This window comes from Dysidea avara, chromosome 10, assembly GCF_963678975.1.
Source record: "Dysidea avara chromosome 10, odDysAvar1.4, whole genome shotgun sequence".
Taxonomy (NCBI): Eukaryota; Metazoa; Porifera; class Demospongiae; order Dictyoceratida; family Dysideidae; genus Dysidea; species Dysidea avara.
The window spans coordinates 11303656-11325272 of record NC_089281.1 but is presented as its reverse complement, the minus strand read 5'-3'; the positions used below and the strand labels follow the sequence as shown (position 1 = coordinate 11325272).

Genomic DNA, 21617 nt, shown 5'->3' with positions numbered 1-21617 from the left:
TACGCGCTATGCGCTAATATTAGGGGTGGGGCTAAAACCTGACTAGGTTTAAAAAGACCATAAGATTATTAGCCTCGAAGATGGACGTAGTAGTTGCAGGGTCGTGTAACGTTGATTTGATAAGGTATGTTTGTGTGACCTGATCTTGCAGAACTAGAACTTAATTTTGGAAGCTGCGTATGTCAAACCTTATGTCCTCGCTCGTGTCATTTATTCTCGCATTTATTAAACACAGGACCATCCGTGGCATGGCCTTTCGGGTGTGCCCTTCTGTTTTCCTCTCAAGTGTAGCAGTATATTAAGAGTAAGGGTGGTGTGAGGTTGTGTACTAGCTGGTTAAAGGATTTTTTAGCTCTGGTGTTTCAGTGACCTCTTTGTACCAATTAGACAAATCAGGTGACAATAAGGTGTGGAAGCTAGTCACTTGCACGTATGGTATTGTGCAAACATAGAAGACTGCATCAGTTAATGCTGCCTTTTAGCAGGTCCCTGAAATGATAGATCACCATAGTGCCAAAAAGTTTAATTCACACTGTCACGTTATTATCCATATAGCTACGTTCCTCGTCAGCCCAACCTTGGTGAAACCATCTATGGGACAGAATTTCAGATGGGATTTGGCGGGAAGGGTGCCAACCAGTGTGTAATGGCTAGCAGATTAGGAGCCTCCACTGTCATGTTAGCTAAGGTTTGTTCCTACTTATCTTCCTTACAGAACAATTGTATTGTTATTACGTATATTATTAGGTAGGCAATGATATGTTTGGTAGAAACACAATACAAAACTTCAAAGACAACAACGTGTGTACAGGTGAATGCATGGCTTACTGACTAACTGTCATGCAATTAATATGTGCTTATTAGATCATGTACTTGTGACGGACGAAGCCGCATCAGGTGTTGCACCCATAACAGTGGACAAAAATGGTACCCCTGACAAGTACAAAGCACTGATAACTAACATGGTGACTCGTAGGAGGCAATGCAATAATTGTAGTGCCCGGTGCAAATGATTGTCTTACGGGTGAAGATGTTAGAAAGATTGAATCGCTCATAAAAACTACATCAGTTTTGATTTGTCAACTAGAGGTGCCTATTCCGACTAACCTTGAGGCTCTGAAGTTAGGAAGACAACATGGAGGTATTGTGTGTGTACATTACATAATGTATTCCTCCATCATTACAGTAACTACAATACTCAATGCTGCACCTGCAACATCCTCTCCTGACATTCGTGCTCTATACCAATATACAGACCTACTCTGTGTCAATGAAATTGAGGTTATAATCCTACATGTCAATGTGTTATGGTTGTACTATTCAGTAGGCAGAGATGTTACTTGGATGCAGTCCTCTCAAGGACATAGATACAGCCAAACAAGCTGTTACACAGTTCTATTCAAACTTTTCTATGCTCAGGTGTGTTATGATCACCCTGGGGGGAGAGGGGCTTGTGTACGCAACTGATGGTAAATCACCAGTGGAACACATCCCGGCAGAACCTGTTGATGCAACTGATACAACTGTAAGCAACTAGCTCACCATACAGGGTACAATTTGACACTCTCATAGGGAGCTGGAGATGCATTCATAGGAGCATTGGGGTTCTACCTGGCTTGTTTTAAGTCACTATCACTGGAAGAAAAAATTAAAAGAGCAATTAAGATTGCATCATTCTCTGTAACGAGGAAGGGGACTCAAAAAAGTTACTTTAAAAAAGATGAATTACCCAAGGAATTGTTTGCGTCATAAAATATGTACAATTTGTGTGTGAATGTTATTCAGTTAGTGTATTTTATGCTTTTCCTGACTCGACAAAAAGAACATGTTGTCTCACTAGAAGGAGGAATCATTACAACTGCACAGACAAGTTCATGTAGCCACACCTCTTGGATCATATTTGCGCAGAATCATTTTATCTCCTAGGTAACGCTTGGTCTTTCGTACAGTATAGAAATATCCAGTTCCTGCAGCACTCACAAGCTTCACTAATTGTACCCTGTAGAACAAACGAGAAAATATTAAATGATTCAAATGTTTGCTAAAATTAAAGCCTAAACGACTCAACTTTCAACACATAACAGTCTGCTATAATTATACAATTTAAGTACAAATACTAACATATAAAGCAATGCTTACCCTTTCTTTCCTCGGGCCATCCTTAATGGATTCTATTTAACGCTCACCATTGAGATTTTTATTCCAATTATTTCGTGAAGTTTTCTTTGTGTACAATGAGATTATCGTGTAGTTTGTTATTCCTCCTATTCGCTGTCATCCCCGATGTGTTTGGGATAACCTTCTACTTATCAGCAGACACGACGAAATGTATTCGCGAAGAAGTGCACAAAGATGTCTTAGTTGTGGGTGAATACAATCTCAACGATGCACCTTATCTGCGTACAGACATAATGGTACGTGCAGTATTGTATGATCACATAATGTGTGGATTGCATGTAGCATGGCATAACCCTTACACTCAGTTGTGATTTATACGTTGTGTGTAGGTAACTGATAGTCAGAGACATACTCTGTACAAGAAGGAAAGTGTTTCTAAAGGGAAATTTGCCTTCACAACTGAAGACTATGAAATATTTGAAGTTTGCTTCACTTCGTATTCACAAGGTTGATTTTAGAATGGTTTCAGATGACTTTAAACTTGTTAATTTAGGTCATGCTGGTACTGACATGGATCGATCTGTTCAACTGACACTTCGACATGGAGTAGAGGCTAAAAATTATGATGATGTGAGTTGTCTTGCATGACCAGGCTGTATTGTATATATTTAAATGCAGTGACTTGTTACTTTCAGTATGAGTGTTTGTACCTATGTTTTGTGACTTGTCACAATTCTAGTATCTGAGGGTCCCAGACAAAAAACAACATTTTTGCATGCGTATCTTTCATAGTAGCAATGGCAACCTAATTATAAGTTGTTGATGTTGAACAAGTATCCAACAAGACCACTTTAGAATTTGGTGTACAATGCCTACATTTGCTACCCGTAATTTTATGATGTATGACTCCTACTATACACTAGCTAGCTAGTCCTACCTGTAATATCTAAGGAGATCTTGCTTGAAGACACAAGTACTTGTATGGTTTCTGAGAACTGAAAATGTGTCAGGGTGATAAAATAAAATAAAAAGATACAGCTTAATACTATGTGACCACACAAGATAAAATAATCTGGCAATGTGAGACTATAAGTTTTACAGTGGAACCATAATATTAGGAACTCTTTTGTAATTGGACACTTGTCAATGGTCCTGTTTTTTTAGTATACATACATTAAGTCAGGTCAGTCCAGTAAAGAGATACATTTGTAAAATATAGGTTGCCAAGGCTGAGAAGATGAAGCCAATGGAGATGGAACTACGGAGATTAGAGGACCTAGCTGAATCAATTGTCAATGACTTTGCCTACATGAGAGCCAGAGAAGAGGAGATGAGAGACACCAATGGTGAGCAAGTAATTGTTTGTGTGTTATATTACATGTTAATATTTACAGAGTCTACAAACACTCGTGTCCTCTACTTCAGCGTTTTCTCAATGTGTTGCCTCCTATTCCTGGCAGCATGGCAGCTGATCTACCTTAGAAGATATTTCCAGTCCAAGAAACTCATAGAATAAACAGAATGATAACTATTAGTCATTATTTAGTTGTACTAAAAGAATACACATTTCAAAAGATAATGTCCGGGGAGTATACGGTGTTCACCAAAGTTTGTAGCTATAGGAGCCATAGCAATGCTAAACGATATCGATATAACAAAGAACAATGGCTTGTGGAAAGATCACTTCGCTGTTGCTACTGTTGTTTTATAATTTTAGTAGCTCTGACGCGCAAGGATGTCTGTGCTTAGCCGTGGACACTACGGATTCAATGCGATTAGAAATACAGGTGCTCCAAGAGGAATTACCAAAGATTTTCAATGTGAGACGAGAGCGAGGGACGTTGCCAGATGTTTTCACACTTGTACCGTTTGGTGACCCTAGTAAGTGGTGCTGAATAGTTCGTTGTTACGTATGGTGTATATAGTTTTTGGTGTACAAGTAAAATATGACATGATGGCAGATCAGGCATATAGCTATACGTGTGTGCACATGATGTAGTCCATCTGTGAGTCAATCTATGATGTAGTGCAGTTTAGGCCAGACCGCTTTTTTCTCTTTGTCATTGGGTAGGGAGAAAAAGGGTCTGGAACAGTTCGAATCCCACAATCGTCTTGACACTTCACGAGACTACGTCATAAGTGCAACCCATGCGCTTAAACTCCATTGTACAAGAATGCCACAGCACAACAATAAACAAAGACTTTACTTACCTAAGCAACTAACAATCGATTTAATCTCAAAAGCAGCTTTATTGCTCATAGGTTGATAAATACGTGCTTGTAATTGATTGACGCAAGCGGCTACTATTTGAAAACGCATCACATTTCTTTGGTTAACACCCCCCAATTATCCAGGGAGTGCCACGACGAGTGTGGGATTCAAACTGTTCCAGACCCTTTTTTCTCCCTACTCAATGACAGAAAAAAGCGGTCTGGCCACGCAAGACTGTAGTGCAGTTGTATTTAGTAATAAAATGCACATGTATATACATACTCACGCATGTATGCTGGTGTAACTTTTTGTCCATTATTTCATAGCACTTGGCCAACTTGCTACATTTCCATCAGACTTTTTGTTCAGGTTTGCGTTGCGTGCATTGAATGCCAGTGGAGGTGGTGACTGCCCTAACTTGGCCCTTAGTGGTCTTGAGAGTGCCATTGACAACTGTAACAGTGACTGTTCTGTATTTGTTATTACTGATGCTGACGCAAAAGATAGGTTTCTTCTGGAAGATGTGAAGAACTTGATTGTGACAAAACGAATGCAAGTGAACTTTATTCTAACTGGAAAATGTGGAGAAACAGTTGATCCAGTTTACAATCAAATTGCAGACTTTTCATTGGGATTAGTTGTGGAAGTGTCTGAAGCTGATTTTAACTCAGTCATGCCATTCATTGACTTAGCTATTGATCACCATCAACGACATGCTTTGCTGGCTGTCAATCGAGTACCTCTCCCCCATGCCAGCCGCTTTGTGTTTGACATTATCGAAAACACAACAGTTACAGAAATTTACTTATCCGGCTTATCACCATCTGCAAAGGCATTTCCAGATGACGATAGTACAGATCTATTATTAAATAAATCAACAATTGTTGAGCTACCTAAATTTAAGATCTTCACTGTGAAAGGTGTTAAACCAAACAGTTATCTACTAGAAGTTACATCATCAGGACCCACCAGTATCAGGATCCATGGATATGCTGAGAATGGGTTAGGTACTGCTGGAGCCATGGGTGACCTTGATGTTAGGGTATCATTTGACTTTGATGCCAGACGTGTTTCACAGCCTCCACTAGGTATGTGTTATATTAATGTGTCTGTGGTTAGGCACATCTGTTAGTGGTTATTGTAAGTGTGTGATCACTAATATTTAGTGGCTACAAGGATGATATTTGAGAGCATTGGAGAATATCATCCGGCTGAAATACATCAAGTGGAACTAACTACCTTTCAGAATACTGTACTTGATGCCAGAGTCCTAGAACCCTTTCCTGAAGAGAATTCTACTATGTGGAGAAGTGAACCATTTGTTATACCTCGTGGCAACTACTATGCTAGAGTACTTGGTAGGACTTATAGTGGAATGGACTTTGCTATTTATGCCTTCCCAGCGTTTGAGTCAGTTGCTGAACCCCGTGAGTGTGTGTGTGTGTGTGTGTGTGTGCGTGCGTGCGTGCATGTGTGTGTATGCGTGCATGTGTGTGTATGCGTGCATGTGTGTGTGAGAGAGAGAGGGGGTTGCAACCAGATTGATTTTCTGGGTCACCTGAGTTATATTTTGTCTGGGTCAAGGAGAGTCTGGTCCGCTACAGCATCCTGGATTGTGCATGTGTGATAAATTACATAAGTATGCTTGATTATGTGCGTACTCAAGATTTGAAGCTGCTCATTACCTGACTTTGTTATTAGAGTAGAGTATAGCAAATCATAGTCAGTCTTTTTCAAGGATATAGATTAGATATACAAGTCTTTGCTGTCACTGGAGGACAACACTAGTTGAGCTGGAGTGTGGGAGCAGTTTCAAATCATGGTGTAATCTTTCAAACAGTAAGATGGCATTGTTTGTTGCTACTTATTATGTGAAGCCACACCCACTGCTATGTTGTGTCATCAAATGAGCTAGAAAATTTAGTATGAGAAAGTGTAACTTGTGTTTGTGATTGGTCGAATATGTAGCTACACATTTGCCTTTTGCTGACAATCTTTTCTATGACCCATGGCCAACATCATGGCCAAAATCATGTCTGCATATACCTATGATTAGTAAACCTGGATCATCTCCAGGATTACCCTAACTTAGTGAGTCATCCAGGCTCAGTACTGGTACTTATGTGACTTTAACTCTGGAGACAGACAGACAGACAGTGCGCGTGCGTGCATGCATGCATGTGTGTACATTTGTGCTTGTACATGTGTGCGTACGTGCATGTGTGTACATGCGTGCATGTGTCTTAATTTGTACCCTTGTTTATTTTTGTATAGGAATAACTACAGATGGTGATCCATTATTTACAGTACAGTTGAATGAAAAGTTAAGCATGTGCTATGCAGTACATGGAGATCCTAACAAAGTTTATAATCTGATTTCTTCACCTTCCATTAATGTCAACTCATATTTTGTCAACTGGCCTATCAAACCTGAGCTAAACTTCCATGGAAAGATCGGCATACTAGCATGTAACAGAGAGTGTCTTGTAGCCAATGTTGAAACATGTGAACTGTTTGTAAATGGAGAGCTCTACGGAGACACAGTGTACCAGTCTTCATGTGTTGAGGTAGTGAGGGATAATGATAAAATAACTGTTAAGACACTGGGAGGATATGAACCAGTCGAGATGTTGATACAGTGTCACAACATTGATGGAGCTAAGTGTCTCAAGTTTCAAGTGCTTAATCCAGAAGGATTAGAAGAATTGAACCTCAAGCCTCATGGAATAATGGGTAAGCAATTCATAATGGAGCCCCTACAGTTTTCTGTAAAAAGGTTGATCTCTAATAGAGCAGTCACAGTATTCAGAGAAGCAGTGTAGTAAACTATCAAATTGTAAATGAGGACCTTTATAATGTATTAGTGGAGGGTAGCCAGGTATTGACCTTATTGTGTGTGTGTGTTTTTTTTTGCATTTCAACATGTGCCCTACCAAACTAAGATAGAGCCCCTATCTAAAATATCTTGTAACACCTATGTTTAATGGAAAATACATTATAGTTGATTATTTAAATTCCTGAAATTAATCATAGCTTTCCTATGACTCCAAACAGAATGTAATGATAACCCGATGGCCAAAAAACTAAAGCAGCCAAGTCCTTGAGAAGCACACTTTTAAAAAGGCAAGCAGAAAACACAATATAAAGCATCAGGCGTAGTACTGTAAGATAAATCATGATAAGGTCCAACTTGTGATTAATGAAATACTTGGCTTTGCCTTGTTTTCTTGACCTTGAACAGTGCTTAAGTAATAGAAATAAATTCCATGCTTGAATATAGTCGAATCTTTCAGTTGTGACTCATATACCAGTTGGATTTATCAAAAGGTGTTCTTACCCTGTACTCTTCAGTGGCTACATTCCTAATTATATCAATCATTATACAGTACTATTGTACTGTATAGTAGCTAGGGACCACAATAGTTTGGGCGTGGCCCATGAAAAAATACCACCCAAAAATGAGCCTCACTCTTCCCTGATGACAATGGGCAGTATTGGTTAGGTAAAACTAAGCCCAAACAAGCCTTCAAGTCAACCTGAAACGTTTTCAACAAGTCACTATTGGATTTTTTTTTTAATTATTAAACATTTTTCTATTGACTGACTGATGCCTTCAAACAAGCATAGCTCAATAACAGCTAAGGCTATGGGGTTCACTGTTCGATGTTGCTTCGGTTGGACATGAGCCTTTTGGCATATAGTGCATTCTTCATGGACTTAGCAGTGTCCTCCTTTGTGTCCCATTTATCTTTACTGTCAGCAAGGTGTTGATTTGGCACATGATGGCTTCTCTTTGTAATGGAAATTGTCCATACATTTCATAGTGGCTACTTTGATTGTAGAGGTACTTTTTGGAACAGTTCTTGATTCGTAATACTGTGTAACAGGTTGAATATAGCTGAAAACGAAGCGTAATGGATACTTCACTTTTCAGACAATAGTTGATAGCTGAGGTGCATGGCACCATTTCTTTCTTTTGATGTGGCATGCGTGGGTCACCAGTCAATAATTTTTTTTTACAAAATAAATAAATAAATTTGGAATTTTCGACTAGAGTAGGGACCATAGCACATCAATAAAAAGCACAGAAACAAGTGGAGTATTAAATCACAGTAAAACAATAAAAAGTGTTATATCCCTACTGTGCTCATAATGGAAATGCACAGTAGGGACATAACACTTCTTATTGTTTTACTATGATTTAATGTCGTGCACTACTCCAGCTTTTTTCGGTACTTTTTATCAATGTGCTATGGTCCCTACCCTAGTTGAAAATCCACAATTTTTTTGTGTACTTGTGCTATAGTAAATGTGACAGGATCTTCAAGTGTGCCACATGTTAGTACATTTTTTGAATTCCATTTTCTTTATCTACAGTAGTAGGGCTGCACCGATTCTAGTATCGGTATCGGTATCGGGCCGATACTGCTGTTTTCATAAAGTATCAGAATCGCCCATTATATTGTTGCAGATACCAATCTTATCACGTGTGAGAATAAAATATCGTTCGTTTGTACTTGCTTATTTACTAGCACAGTGGACACCTAAAAGCATCAAGTATTACACTAATAGCTAACTACCAGCAAAATTGTACTGATCTATGCTGAAACCTACGTGTGAAAATGCTTTGTATTGATATACTCTAATAGAACAGTCAATAACTCTAATAGAGCAATCAGGTAGAAGTGACTTTCAGTATTAGAATATTTTGTGTTTTTGTAAGCACCATTATGATATCATCTGCACTTCTCCAGAAGAACACTGGAATATCCACTGGTTTGCATTTCAGTGACTTCTTTCTTTGTGAATCTTGATTGGCTACTTCATTATAAACTGAACCATATTGAAAACATGTACAAAAATACCATGAAATGCACTATATAATAAATTTGTGCACTATGAAGTAGCTACTTTAAGGTACTTGGTATCGGTACTTGTACTTGCAGATACTTCCCAGCTGAGTACTTGGTATTTGAAGTATCGGTAAAAAGTGGAATTGGTGCCGCCCTATACAGTAGATAGCCAAAGGAATGGTCAACTGAAGTTTCAGCTCTAGAACCCAAGAACTTTTTCAAGTTACAACACTACATACAAAGTAGCAACAACAGAAAAATTCAATAACGATACAAAAAATAAACTACAGTTGCTTAATCAAATGGTCATAACTTATGAATGCAGTCCTCTACCGTTCTCCATGAACAGGTGAATCCATTGTAAGTTTTGTCTTCCAGGCCCTTCCTACAACCAACAAACCGCTCATCAAATACGTGGCAGACTAATACACATATCTTCTATCTCCTTGGGAGTACTGACACGAAACATAAACTTTAAAACTTCTCTTGCTTTGGATGCTACCAAGGTTTTTGCCACTATCACCTTCTTCACCATGAAACAAGCACTTAAAAATTTAGGGAATTTTTTCTTAATATTTCACCCATTGCTTTTATTGCATTTTACTGTAAAATTAGGCTTGTGCTAACATGTAGGGTTCTTGCAGATCCAGTCATGTTATTTATGCTGCCCTCTGAATAGCATTCGGCTTGAATGCTTATTTCTAGGTGAAAACTGTAGTTCATGATAATTAGTTTCATTTTCATTTGCAGGACAATTTTATCATCAGGATTTTAACTACACGCTAGTCCCTACTGCTGAACAAATCTTGTACAAGCTATACATCCGTGGCAGGGAAATCCCAGCTATTTGGGATCACAAGACTTGGAACAGAGCTAAGATGCCTTGTTTCTACGTGGGTGACAGTCAAGGCAATGGAGTCATTGATGGGCATTACACTGACTATGAGGTGAAGGAATGTTCTTCTGATGCAATGAAGCAATGGGAGGGACTTCCCCTCGATCATTGTCAATTATGTAGTACAGAAGTTAAGGGGGAATTCCTACCAAAATATGATGATGAACTATGATATTTTACACGATCAATTTTTTCATTTGTATTCCAGTCATTATATTTTCTTCACATATATTATATATTATTTAATATGCAAAATTGCTGTTAAGTAACTATAGTCACATAAGTACACTTCCTATTTTGATATATGTAATAGTTCTAGACTGCCCAGAAGATTGGCAATTTACAATGTATGCATACATGGTTGTTACAGAGTTCCTTTCTTGTCTTTAGCAATTGCTAAGGCTCCTTCTCTTTGTGTTTGATTTAATATCTTTTATGATTTCTTGCTTTTCCATTATGGTATTCTAAAATAATATTGTGTCATTAGTTTAAAATTATTTACGTGGCTCACTTTAATAAGCTTCAGTTTAGCTTCAGGAGTGGTTGGCATTTGTCTCTTCTGCTCACAACATATTTGTGCCATGTTGTCAATGGCTTGGAGTATACCATAAGTCTGACATATCTGCAAAGGCAATAAGCAAAATTAATTCAACTCTCCAAAATTGACAGGGAAACTAGGCCAGTTTTTTTTTTTTTTTGATGTGGCATGTGAACATGTACAAAAAGAAGTATTGCAAGGAAAAGCATACAATTTTTCGTTGCATCATTTTTGCACAATATTTCTGCATAGAAATGACCAGGCAGAAACATTAATGGCCTTAACTATGTGTTTTGTTACCTGGTTATTGTACGCTTGTCTCTTTCTCAACAGGCTCTCTTCCAATTCACTATTCCTGTTAGTAAGGTATTCAAGTTTCCTCTCCAATTGTGAGGCTTTTGCTGTCAAGTGCTGTGTAGAATAAACACTCCCAACATGGCTGAATATGTATTTTGGTGCTTACTGACAACTTCTCTGTATGGGAATACTGAAGATGGTCATTCTCTCTTTGCTGTCTGTCAAGCTACAAGAAAATTTTGTTCAATGTGCAAGCTGCATGGCAGGTAACTGAACTTGGTAGAATTACCTCAGTCATAGTGCTTGATATCTTTTTCGATATGTCTTCACGTATGTTGACTAATGTTTGATATCTCTTTAACACAACTTGACATGGTGTTGCACAATCAACCATCATCGAGTCTATACAGGTCATAATGTGTACTTGTATAATGTAATGACCATATTAAGTCATACATACTTTTAAAGCCCATTTCACCAACTATGGTTAAATAGTCAGCAAATTTCTTGTGGTTGTCAATTCTTGCTTGTAATGCTGTAGTCCTGTGTGAAGATATTGAAATACAGTTTGGCTATATGGTAAGATTTCTCACTTGTCAGTGGCAGTCTGCAATTCTTCTTGTAAATTTTTGAACATAGCTTCCTTGCTTCGAAGCTCAAAAAGTTCACTTTGTTCCTTCTGATTTGTCTTGCAGCGCTTCATCTCTATGTCTTCTATATATGGACAAAGACTGTTGATTTTATCGTGAACCTTTAACAGATTTCTCATTACACATTATAATCTTCCCCCATTTAATTTCAACCTTTTTCCATGCTTGCCGAAAATCTAATTTCCTCTTCACGATCTTAGCCATGTTAGCAGAAAATTCTTCCCTTTTTCTCAGCAGCTCTTTCTCTACTTCAATAAGTTCTTTTCTTTTTATCAGTCCATCATACCAGTTGAATGAAGATGAAGTGCTGCTTGAACTGATTGGCAGCCTCGGGAGGTAACTCTGAGTGGCTCTTTTGTCTTCCTGTACATGCAGTGATTGTATTTGACATGCAGCTGTAGAGTGTTCTTGTACCTTTGGTGGTATTTTTATTTTATCTTCAACAAACGCTACATGCCTACATATGTACAAGAAAAATAGTAGTATTTCCATCTAGCTATAGTACACAAGTATACTATACTTTTTATTGATGTAGTAGTGTCCTTCAGTTGAACTTACAGCTGAGCCACTCTCTTCTGACATTTATACAGACATGCAAAAGACTAACAATAGTAGTTAAAGTACCAGTGTGTGTGAGTGTGTATAGATAGTTGCAACCTAGCAACATATCTTTCATATATCATGATTCCTTCTTGTACTTAGAGTCATTAAAGAGACTCAGTAAGGAGGTTGTACCGATTCTTCAAAGAAGCAACTAATGACTTGTATATTGCAAGTTCAATGGTAAATTATCAGATGTGGTTTCTTTATAATTGTGATTCAACTTTAAAGACTTTTGATATGATGCATCATTTTTTGCATAAGAAAATTTCTGTTCTTTTAAAGAGTTACAGTATTTCTAAGATGCGACTTCAAAAATCTTGTTGACTATTCTAAGTGCTTTGCATTACTGTACAAGAATAATTATAAAAGTGTTCTGATTTTCCAGGTAAGTTTATGTACTAACGAGTCCATTAGCACCATTTCAAAGTGCTCAGACAACACCGGTGTCCTGAATTGTTAACTGAAGGTATTTTTAGTTATGAATATCAATACAGAACTAACAGTGAAGTCACAATGGCCCAACTACAGTGAATAGTTGAACAGTCTCACTGAGTGGCCACTTCTATATATAATACGATCACTTCAGGTCTCAATAATAGCTAAGGCATACTTATGTAAACTGAGATCATTTGACATGATATATAAATGTACACTTGTCAACTGGTGTATGTCCCATTAGAACAATTGAACAATGTGCATCAATCAATGAATGATTTATCATTGTCTAGTATATAAGTGATAACTAAGCTAGTCCCACTATACTTGTCTTTTTTTCCCTAATGGCACAACAAAACACATTTCATAACTTCGCCTGCAAGCTGATAACATTGTCTGAAGTCACACTGTTGAAGGTACATAAAATATAATAAAATTCAAAATACACACAATCTGGTTCATCATAGTTTGCTAGCACGTGACATCATTTCTGACAGACTTCGTCCACTCACCATCCACTGTCCCCCATCAACCACTAATATACTACCGGTGATATAGCTTGCAGAAGGACTGCACAGGTACACCACTGCCTCTGCTATCTCCGTCCTCGTCCCAAACCTCTTCATTGGAATAGTCTCCACCATGCTTTTGACGTATGGTGACCTACCCCCTGTAGATTTACTAACATAACAGGGGTTCTGTTCTGTTGTATCTAAAGCTCCTATTAGCTACAAAAGGTGCCTTGACAGCGAATGAGCTTTAGATTCTATATAATGAAGTTCAAAAAAAATCAAAACCTTATAATGATGGGATTCCTCTAATGTCCATACCACTTGTACACACACCTAATTTCCTGAATCCCTCAGTACCCTCAATTGGTCCTGGAGCTAAAGAGTTTACTCGAATGTTATCGGGACCCCACTCCACTGCCAGGTGTCTTGTAACAGCATCTGATTGGACGTATTACATGTCAAATCAGCAGATGATGGATGCAACTCACCTATTGCAGCTTTAGCTGCACCAGCATGCACCTAAAGATAAATAATAATAATAATAATAATAATGTAGAGCTAGCTACACCCCCTTTACCTGCAGAACTGTACCAGTATAATACAGGGTAGCTGAGATGTTTACAATGTTCCCTCCATGTTCCTATTGCAAAGGCACAAGTGGGTGCAGCTAATTGCATGATCATACGTACCTTCATCCACAGGTCATAGACAGTCTTGCTCACTGTGTATGCTCCTATTGCATCTATCTCCATCACTGCAATCAACATGAATGGGAGGAGCTCAATAGATCACATGATCCAACCTACCAGTCCTGAAGCCATTAGGTGACAGGGAACTGGCTGGTGACAGGAAATTACCTGCAGCACCTGTAAACAAAGACCACATCATAACTCTACTATCAGATAAGAGTACAGTTCATTGATACAACTATGTATACCCTAGAGCTTAACTGCTCATAGTATAAGTACCCACATGGGGGCTGGGCAAAGTTGTTAGAATGTATAAATTGATCATGTAAAACAAGTTCAGGGCCAGAGCCCAGAAATTTTGAGTGCATCCATGGGCTACAATGGAGGTCACAGCCATATACACTTTTTATTATGTGTGAAGCGCATGTGACATGCCTAAGCATGCAAATGCTAGGGGAGTCTGGCACCATGAAATGTACAGAAATGATGTTCAGAAATATATGACAAGAACATCAGTAAAATGTTCTTGGATCTCACAGAAAACAGTCTAACACAAAATGGCTGTATAGAAGTAATTCATAAAGTTTGAAAGGTCTTTTTTCCTCTTCCATCACAAGCACGATCATTTTGCATTGATCGCGTTTTCGTCTCACTCCGCCAATTTATTAAGTTACAATCACGTGATACTGCACACTGTATGATGTGCCGTGATGTGACAAGTCTTTTGATGTTTATCTCAACACTGTAGTGTAAATGGGGACAAAGTTACAGCAAATTTTCTAAGTATATTATGAAGAAATCAGTTACAAAACAATGTTTTAAAACCTTACTATTGTTCAAGAAAGAAATCTTTGGTACCATAGCAAACGCCAATCATTAAAGAATAAAATGGCAGTTGATTCATGGAAATAACGCATGTGAGTGTTGAAGTATAAGACTTTGAATGGAATGGTGCAAAATATAATGCGTAAATTTTGGGCATTTATGGATACACGCACCATATTTTCTTATCACATCTTTAGTTCACCCACTAGTTCTACCCAGTACCCACATCACACTAGTGCTGTGAAACCTCACCAGGTAAACCAAATAACCAACCAGTTATCAGCTTTTTGCGTAACTATATAACCAATACCTAAGATATTCAATCAAAAATGCGTACTTTTCTAACATTGATAGTACTTTAAAATCATTTGTAGTAGGATTCTGAATCACTTGGTTCCTATTACTATTAGGACAATCTCACAAACTGTTAAAGGTACGTAGCTTACATGTTAGGTGCAGCATAAAAGTTACAGGAAATGTTATTCTATTCAGTTAACCGTATAAACAGGCATGAACTGCTCAGTAGCTGGGTATGATATTCTGTCCAGTTTCACTGCTCTATTATCACATAAAGGTTTTTATTTAAATTTGCCATCACCAGGCAGAGGTGAGTATAAAAAAATCAGCTTCCACACAAATACAGCTTGTTTATCACTGCTCGCCCATAAAAAATTCAACAGACATGTTTTGAAAAGCTACAGTGGAACCTCAATTATCCGGACTCCACTTATTTGGATTCTTGGTTAACTGTACTACGGAAATGACTGCTCTATTAGAGTAGTGACTCTATTAGGGTAGTTGATTATACTGAATTTTTAAAAATGTTCTTTGTGCTGTTTCAAGGTTATCTATATTTCAAAGATACAATTTTTTCAGACTTATGGATCACCTGTGATCCCAAGGGGTTCAGATAACTGAGGTTCCATTGTAGTTCATTATTGCATCTTTATAATGGCGCATGGCAATCTTGTCAATGATCTATAAGGTAGAAATTAAGTGACATGACAATAGCAATTCAGTTTAGTAGTTAGGTATGGAGATGTGGACAACATTTTTGTGCACCTTTTGCTACTTGGTGACTGTTCTATTAGAGAAATTAACTTAATATGTTCATAATTTGGTGAATGCTTATCAGATTCTTACCAGACTTGGTACGTGCTCAATAATTCCTTTTAAAATACGCTAAATTTCATGACAATGAGACTACGTGCATTGTGTTTACACTGGGTTTCGTAAAATGTGCAAAAAATTGACTGGAAGAATCAAAAACAAGAAAAAACTTTGAGGGCTTGCATTTCACAAATGCACATAGTTAAATTTGGTATGGAGGACAGCTAGAATTCAAAAATCATGTTTTCAAGAAGGGACTGTGGACCTATGCATGCATGAAAAACATCTGTTCCTTCATACACCCATGGTGACTTTCTGGCGACATGACACATGTGCACTGCCCATGTGTCTTGTTCTGCTCCAAGAGTTCACAGGTATAAAAGTATTCCAGATTTCCCAGACCATTTCCAAGTATACTACAACTGATAACAAAGGGTCCAGCATGTAAAACATTCACGAACACAGCTAAACTGCACGTCATGAGGGTTAAAAATGTCTATCTCAATCTTTACAATTTGTCGCTTACCATTAATGAGGATATCAATTTTGCCAAATTGATTTAGAGCTGATGTCACAGCTTCTTTCACTTGCTTACTCTGTACACACGATTACAACAAGGAGCACTTTATCATGTATCACTCACCTGGCGTACATCCACCACTACTGGGACACATCTCCTACCTGTTGCCTCCCTCAGTCGTACAGCAGCCTGTAGCAAGCATATGGATCATTATGTCACAGTAACATCATTATACCTCTTCCAGGCGTTTGCCTTTTCTACTACATATCACAGTATCGCAGCCATGTCTGCAGTGAACGATATATTCACCACGTGATGCTAGTGGGAGTTTTTGACCTCATTAGAATCTCTGCAATACGCATTCCGATTCCTGACCCCCCTCCTGTAATAAAAGCGACTTGGTCTTTGAGGACATCCGGTAAGAATGTGTGGGAATATTCCTTCAAGCAGTAATCGTCGTGCTCTGCAGCCATGGTGCGCCCTAAATAGAATTATTTCCGGATATCGGTCCCGTTTTTTTCTCTCACATGACTACGTAGCATATTGATATTAAATTATTTGATTGCTACACCAGGTCCCGTCCTGTTGGTTAAAAAATCTTAACGATGAAAGTGAGTGATCTGTACAGTCTTTTATTTTAATACCATTTGTGCTAACAAAGGTCGCTTTGGCATTGTGGCTATTGGCCGGTTTGTTAGTACCAGGACTGGCCATAGAATTCACACGCTGTGAACCTGATAACCAATCACGTGGAGTGACTTCACCTGAGGGCTGCAAGATCTGTATTGAATTTGCTGACAAGGCTCTCAATACTTTGCTAAATTTAATACTAGGCAAGTGGGCGTGGCTACAATTATGGCAGCCTTATGCTTATACGAATAGCTAATTTAAATATTTTGCTTATTTAGATGGTGTAGTAATTAATGGATGTGGAGATCTGTGTGGGGCACTAGCTGAGAAAACCAACAAAATAACTGGAGAGATTTGTGATATCCTTTGTGATGTGGTTGGCATTAAGGAATTTATCAAGATAGTAGAAGAGTAAGTCACTAGTAGCTAATGCACTTTGATACAATAAAAGGCATTGCATGTCTCTGGTGCCATGCAGCAGGCATTCCAGCCCAAATGTAAGATTAAAGTGGACTTTCGTATGCTGTTTCTGACAAGCAATAATACACCAATCAAACTCTACAGCCTTCATGATGGATGACAGATACGTCATGCAAGGCATTGTAAGCTGGGTCACATGATATTAACAAGTACTCAAGTAGTAATTTTACTATTTGAGTACCAAAATCCTTAGCAAGTACACAAGTATTTGCAGTGTTTGTTCAACCCTACTAGTAAATACCCGTCTCCGTCTGACTGTACATTTTAAAAAAAGTTTCAAAGTATTCTGAATACACTACAAGTCTTACAAAGACTAGCAAATGACACAAAACTTGCTTAGATATAATTTCCACAATGATCAGCATATGGACAAACCCCATATCAAGGTTGATCCGGCTTCATAGAAGCTCAGATGATGGAGCAACCACGTGCTGTGAACCATGTTTTAATTGCAGATACTGAAATTCCTTCATTCAGTAAACTGGTGAAAAGGTTCTTTTATAATTTGTCATCTTAAGTTTAAAAATAGTGCATTATAGCTAGTCCAGTCGGCATAAAAATGTAGGTGTGTGTGCAGTCATATTACTGTTATCTTGATCACAGAGCTGATCTTGATCCTATCTACTACTGTGAACTATTGGATCAATGTGCAATCAATGATCATGGTGATGCCACCATTACCAATGCTACTGCCATCCCAAAGTCTGGTCCACAAGGTCCGGATGATAAACTTGTAACACAGATTATCTTTATTTAACATTGTTGCATATGTAGGACTCTTTCACTTTCCAATGACGTATGTGAGTAAGAATGGAACAGGGACTGGAGAAGTAGGAATATTTATTGGCACTGTTGATGGAATACCAGCTGAAAATTCCCAACTAAATGTTGCACAAAATCCTGGTACATACAGTGTGCAGTGGGATCTCAAGGCTGAACCAGATCCCAATTGTGATCCATCACAAGGACCTTGTGAGAAGTGGCTTCCAGGTCTTTATAATGTCACTATTGGTAAGTGTACATTGCTGTATTAACGTCTCATTATTGATGTGTGGTTTATAGTTATCTGTGAAGGAGAGTGTGGAAGTAAACACCCTCATAGTTCCATTTATGATGAAGCCCACCTCACATTTGAGATCACGGCATAATATGACTGAGTGTTATGAGTGTCAAGTTGAAAGTTTATATGTTTGTTAAGTGTCATGAAATATGGATCTATTAGCTATAGCTATATATTAAATTCAAAACGTTAACAGTGTTGATGTTAGATAAACTACTGCATGGCATGCAGTGCTGCTAGTGCGGCCCTTACTAGAGTCAAGGTGTGTCTTTAATATCTATATGCTTTAAGAATCTTGTGGCATGCAATTAAACCGCAACAATACCATCATCCCAGGACTGGGCAGAGTTTGCCTCTCTGCCCACTTTATTTATATTATCATTGTCTTAGTATCTTTAAAAAATAAAAATACATTTAAAAAAAATTAAACCACTTTTTGCACTTATCCGGATATCTTTAGTCACTCCGTTTTTGTTTGTTGGAAAACTTATAAGGTCATTCAACCTTGCATCGATATCTTCAATGAAGGTACGCGACATATATCATAACTTGCAGTGTTCATTACATTAATTTCTTTTTGTAAAAGACTGCTTTATTGCTGTCACTTTTGGCGAGTTTCCTGATACCAGGGCTGGCGGGTTATTCCATCAAGGTCACACGCTACCAATTACAAGATCCTCAGTCAACCGTAGTGAAAACTCAAGACAAGCAGCATGGAGTTGGCTCAGATGAGCTCTGCAAAATCTGTATCCAGTTTGCTGTAGAGTCGCTCAATATTCTGTTGAATTTAATACTTGGTGAGTAGGCGTGGCTGTTTATCATGTGATAACGCATGGGAAACGAAAGCAGTCTTGCTATAAGGGACTTCCATGCTTTGAGGTACTAATTTACTGTCTTTATGTACTCTCCAGGGTTAAAATTACTATCTAGGAGCATCCTCAATTAGCTTATATAGCCCCATATAATTTTTAACCACTGCAGGATATTATCGTGTAACGTAATATGTCAATATCTGAATCACCGAGTTGCAATCGTTTTAATTCAGCCTATCATTTTTTTGCACCCTACAGTAAAGGTGTGATGATGCAATGCAGATAGCTACTTGCAGGATGAAACTTTCCATCATCAAATTCAGAACAGGATGTTAGCTAGCTATCCAGTGCCACTGTAAACTCAACACTTGAATAGCCATTGGAAAAGACAAGACAAATTTTAGTTAACTAAGACTATTATAACTAAAAGCAAATACAACTAGGACAGCTTCAGTGTCGCGCAATGAAGTAAATATTGAATGACTATACCAGCAACCAAATCTCGATTACTTAAGCTCAAATTTTGCCTTTAATGTAGCTACGTTTTGGATATCTGTGACACAATTTTTTATCAAAAGCCTAAATGCCCCTATACGTTAAATTCACTTAAGGAAACATGCGATTAGGTTCTATCTGTAAACTACAACATGTAAGAAGTACCCATGTTTCCAGCAGCAACTTCTATTTCAGCAGATTCCCTCGTATATGGAATTTTTTTAACCTATACCTAATATCAAGTACAACCGATGAACTTCACAAACTTTCTTTGGAATCATTTTGAACAGAGTTTTGATCCTGACAACGCATGCACTTTTTCTTTTGTTTGTCCCTGTAGTAATTGTAATAAGTCCTCAACTTTGATCACCTGTAACGGTGTAACCATTACTTTAATGAGTTTTATATAATATTAGTAACTATAACTAATCTTAATAATTACTATATAACTACTTACTCCTGGCTACTAGCACTGGACACCAGTGTACCTTCAGTATACACTAGATCTTAACAACTACTAGTGATTATACTGTACATATCTTGTATGTACGCTGTAAAGCAAATAATAAATAAATAAATAAACAAATCCATATTATAAATAAAACACAACAAAATAATTTACCAAAACTAAAAGTAAAACCAAAAGATTCAGTAAAACTAAAAGATTTTCATGTTCTTAACTAAAACTAAAGCATCACAGACAGTAACCATAACTAAATCTATAGCTAACTAAGAAAGAAAGAAAGTTTACCATAAATAAAACTCCTTACTAAAAAAACAACACCAATTGCTCAGTTCTATACACCTATATACCATAGTCATATAGCGCTATGTTCATATTTTTTGTTTAAAAGAGGGTGTTGTTGGAGAGTGTGGAGATTTGTGTGGGGCACTTGCTGAAAAGACAAACAAAATTACTGGAGAAATTTGTGATGTTCTGTGTGCACTTTTTGGGATTCGGGAGTTCATCAAAATCATAGAGGAGTAAGTTCTATTAATAACAACTGTATTAAATACACTGTTCATATACAGAGCTGATCTTGATCCTATCTACTACTGTGAACTATTGGATCAATGTGGCTACAATGATAATGGTGATGCCACCATTACCAATGCTACTGTAACCCCAAAGTCTGGTCCAAGAGGTTTGAATTGGCCTATGCTACACATATTTATGTACACGTGCATACATCACAGGACACTTCATATTTCCAATGACATATGTGAGTAAGAATGGAACATCAACGGGAGAAGTGGGTATATTCGTTGATACTGTTGATGGAGTACCAGTTGAAGATGTTGAACTTAACATGCCACAATCACCTGGTACATACAATGTGGAGTGGAACCTCAGGGCTGAACCAGATCCTGACTGTGATCCAACTCAAGGTCCTTGTGAGAACTGGCTGCCTGGTCTTTATAATGTTACTATTGGTGAGTGTTTCTTGCTACACAACTAACATTATCTATACATGCTATTACTAGCTATCTGTGCTGGAGAGTGTGGAAGTAAGCACCCACATAGTTTCATTTATGATGAAGCCCATCTAGTGTTTGAGATTACTGGCTGAAGAGGACTGTGGACTTATATGGTTATGTGCCATATATGTGCAACTAGCTAACTGTTATCTGCTTTGTATTTTTAAAAAGTATGCATGCAATTGCTGTTTTGATTACTAGTTATTATCCATTGCTATAAGTACTGACTTGAACTGCTACTGGATTTCAGGACATATTTACATATGTGACTATACTCATAGATAGTATATACCTTACCACACCCACCAGCCCAACTAATCAAAAAGCGAGCGGCGTAAAAGGGTCGGCAGCGCCAGACTATGGTGGAACTAGGGGGTCTGGGGGCATGCCTCCCTAGGAAAAAT

The 21617-nt window shown here is 37.9% G+C and overlaps 7 protein-coding genes across 7 annotated transcripts; 5 read left to right on the top strand and 2 right to left on the bottom strand.

The window, feature by feature from the left end:
- Positions 1-4: 4 nt before the first annotated feature.
- Positions 5-1810, top strand: LOC136268403 (ribokinase-like). The gene is made up of 8 exons (XM_066063735.1): positions 5-124; positions 556-688; positions 748-811; positions 865-927; positions 977-1141; positions 1187-1281; positions 1328-1525; positions 1573-1810. Exons 1-8 carry the CDS (start codon positions 81-83, stop codon positions 1750-1752), a joined length of 942 nt encoding a protein of 313 aa, XP_065919807.1. The 5' UTR covers positions 5-80; the 3' UTR covers positions 1753-1810.
- Positions 1811-2184: 374 nt separating this feature from the next.
- On the top strand, positions 2185-3697 carry LOC136268409 (transmembrane emp24 domain-containing protein 10-like). The gene is made up of 5 exons (XM_066063744.1): positions 2185-2414; positions 2508-2625; positions 2672-2748; positions 3338-3464; positions 3513-3697. Exons 1-5 carry the CDS (start codon positions 2235-2237, stop codon positions 3632-3634), a joined length of 624 nt encoding a protein of 207 aa, XP_065919816.1. The 5' UTR covers positions 2185-2234; the 3' UTR covers positions 3635-3697.
- A 29-nt stretch (positions 3698-3726) lies between these two features.
- On the top strand, positions 3727-10333 carry LOC136268394 (hemicentin-2-like). The gene is made up of 5 exons (XM_066063725.1): positions 3727-3999; positions 4657-5418; positions 5497-5757; positions 6605-7063; positions 9934-10333. Exons 1-5 carry the CDS (start codon positions 3783-3785, stop codon positions 10248-10250), a joined length of 2016 nt encoding a protein of 671 aa, XP_065919797.1. The 5' UTR covers positions 3727-3782; the 3' UTR covers positions 10251-10333.
- Positions 10083-12089, bottom strand: LOC136268401 (coiled-coil domain-containing protein 42 homolog). The gene is made up of 9 exons (XM_066063734.1): positions 11978-12089; positions 11717-11926; positions 11507-11664; positions 11374-11456; positions 11203-11315; positions 11080-11139; positions 10917-11027; positions 10590-10700; positions 10083-10542 (listed from the first exon to the last, which is right to left on the bottom strand). The coding sequence occupies exons 1-9, from the start codon at positions 12053-12055 to the stop codon at positions 10465-10467; spliced, it is 1002 nt and encodes a 333-aa protein (XP_065919806.1). The 5' UTR covers positions 12056-12089; the 3' UTR covers positions 10083-10464.
- Positions 12090-12963: 874 nt separating this feature from the next.
- LOC136268405 (peroxisomal 2,4-dienoyl-CoA reductase [(3E)-enoyl-CoA-producing]-like) lies at positions 12964-16773 on the bottom strand. Its single transcript, XM_066063737.1, has 10 exons — positions 16594-16773; positions 16493-16544; positions 16381-16446; positions 16264-16333; positions 13920-13979; positions 13803-13867; positions 13691-13753; positions 13602-13632; positions 13447-13551; positions 12964-13271 (listed from the first exon to the last, which is right to left on the bottom strand). The coding sequence occupies exons 1-10, from the start codon at positions 16728-16730 to the stop codon at positions 13063-13065; spliced, it is 858 nt and encodes a 285-aa protein (XP_065919809.1). The 5' UTR covers positions 16731-16773; the 3' UTR covers positions 12964-13062.
- On the top strand, positions 16710-18594 carry LOC136268407 (countin-1-like). Its single transcript, XM_066063740.1, has 6 exons — positions 16710-16868; positions 16919-17090; positions 17166-17298; positions 17971-18083; positions 18142-18378; positions 18430-18594. The coding sequence occupies exons 1-6, from the start codon at positions 16863-16865 to the stop codon at positions 18513-18515; spliced, it is 747 nt and encodes a 248-aa protein (XP_065919812.1). The 5' UTR covers positions 16710-16862; the 3' UTR covers positions 18516-18594.
- Positions 18595-18887: 293 nt separating this feature from the next.
- LOC136268406 (countin-1-like) lies at positions 18888-21446 on the top strand. Its single transcript, XM_066063739.1, has 6 exons — positions 18888-18955; positions 19014-19224; positions 20589-20718; positions 20767-20879; positions 20932-21168; positions 21220-21446. The coding sequence occupies exons 1-6, from the start codon at positions 18950-18952 to the stop codon at positions 21303-21305; spliced, it is 783 nt and encodes a 260-aa protein (XP_065919811.1). The 5' UTR covers positions 18888-18949; the 3' UTR covers positions 21306-21446.
- Positions 21447-21617: the final 171 nt, after the last annotated feature.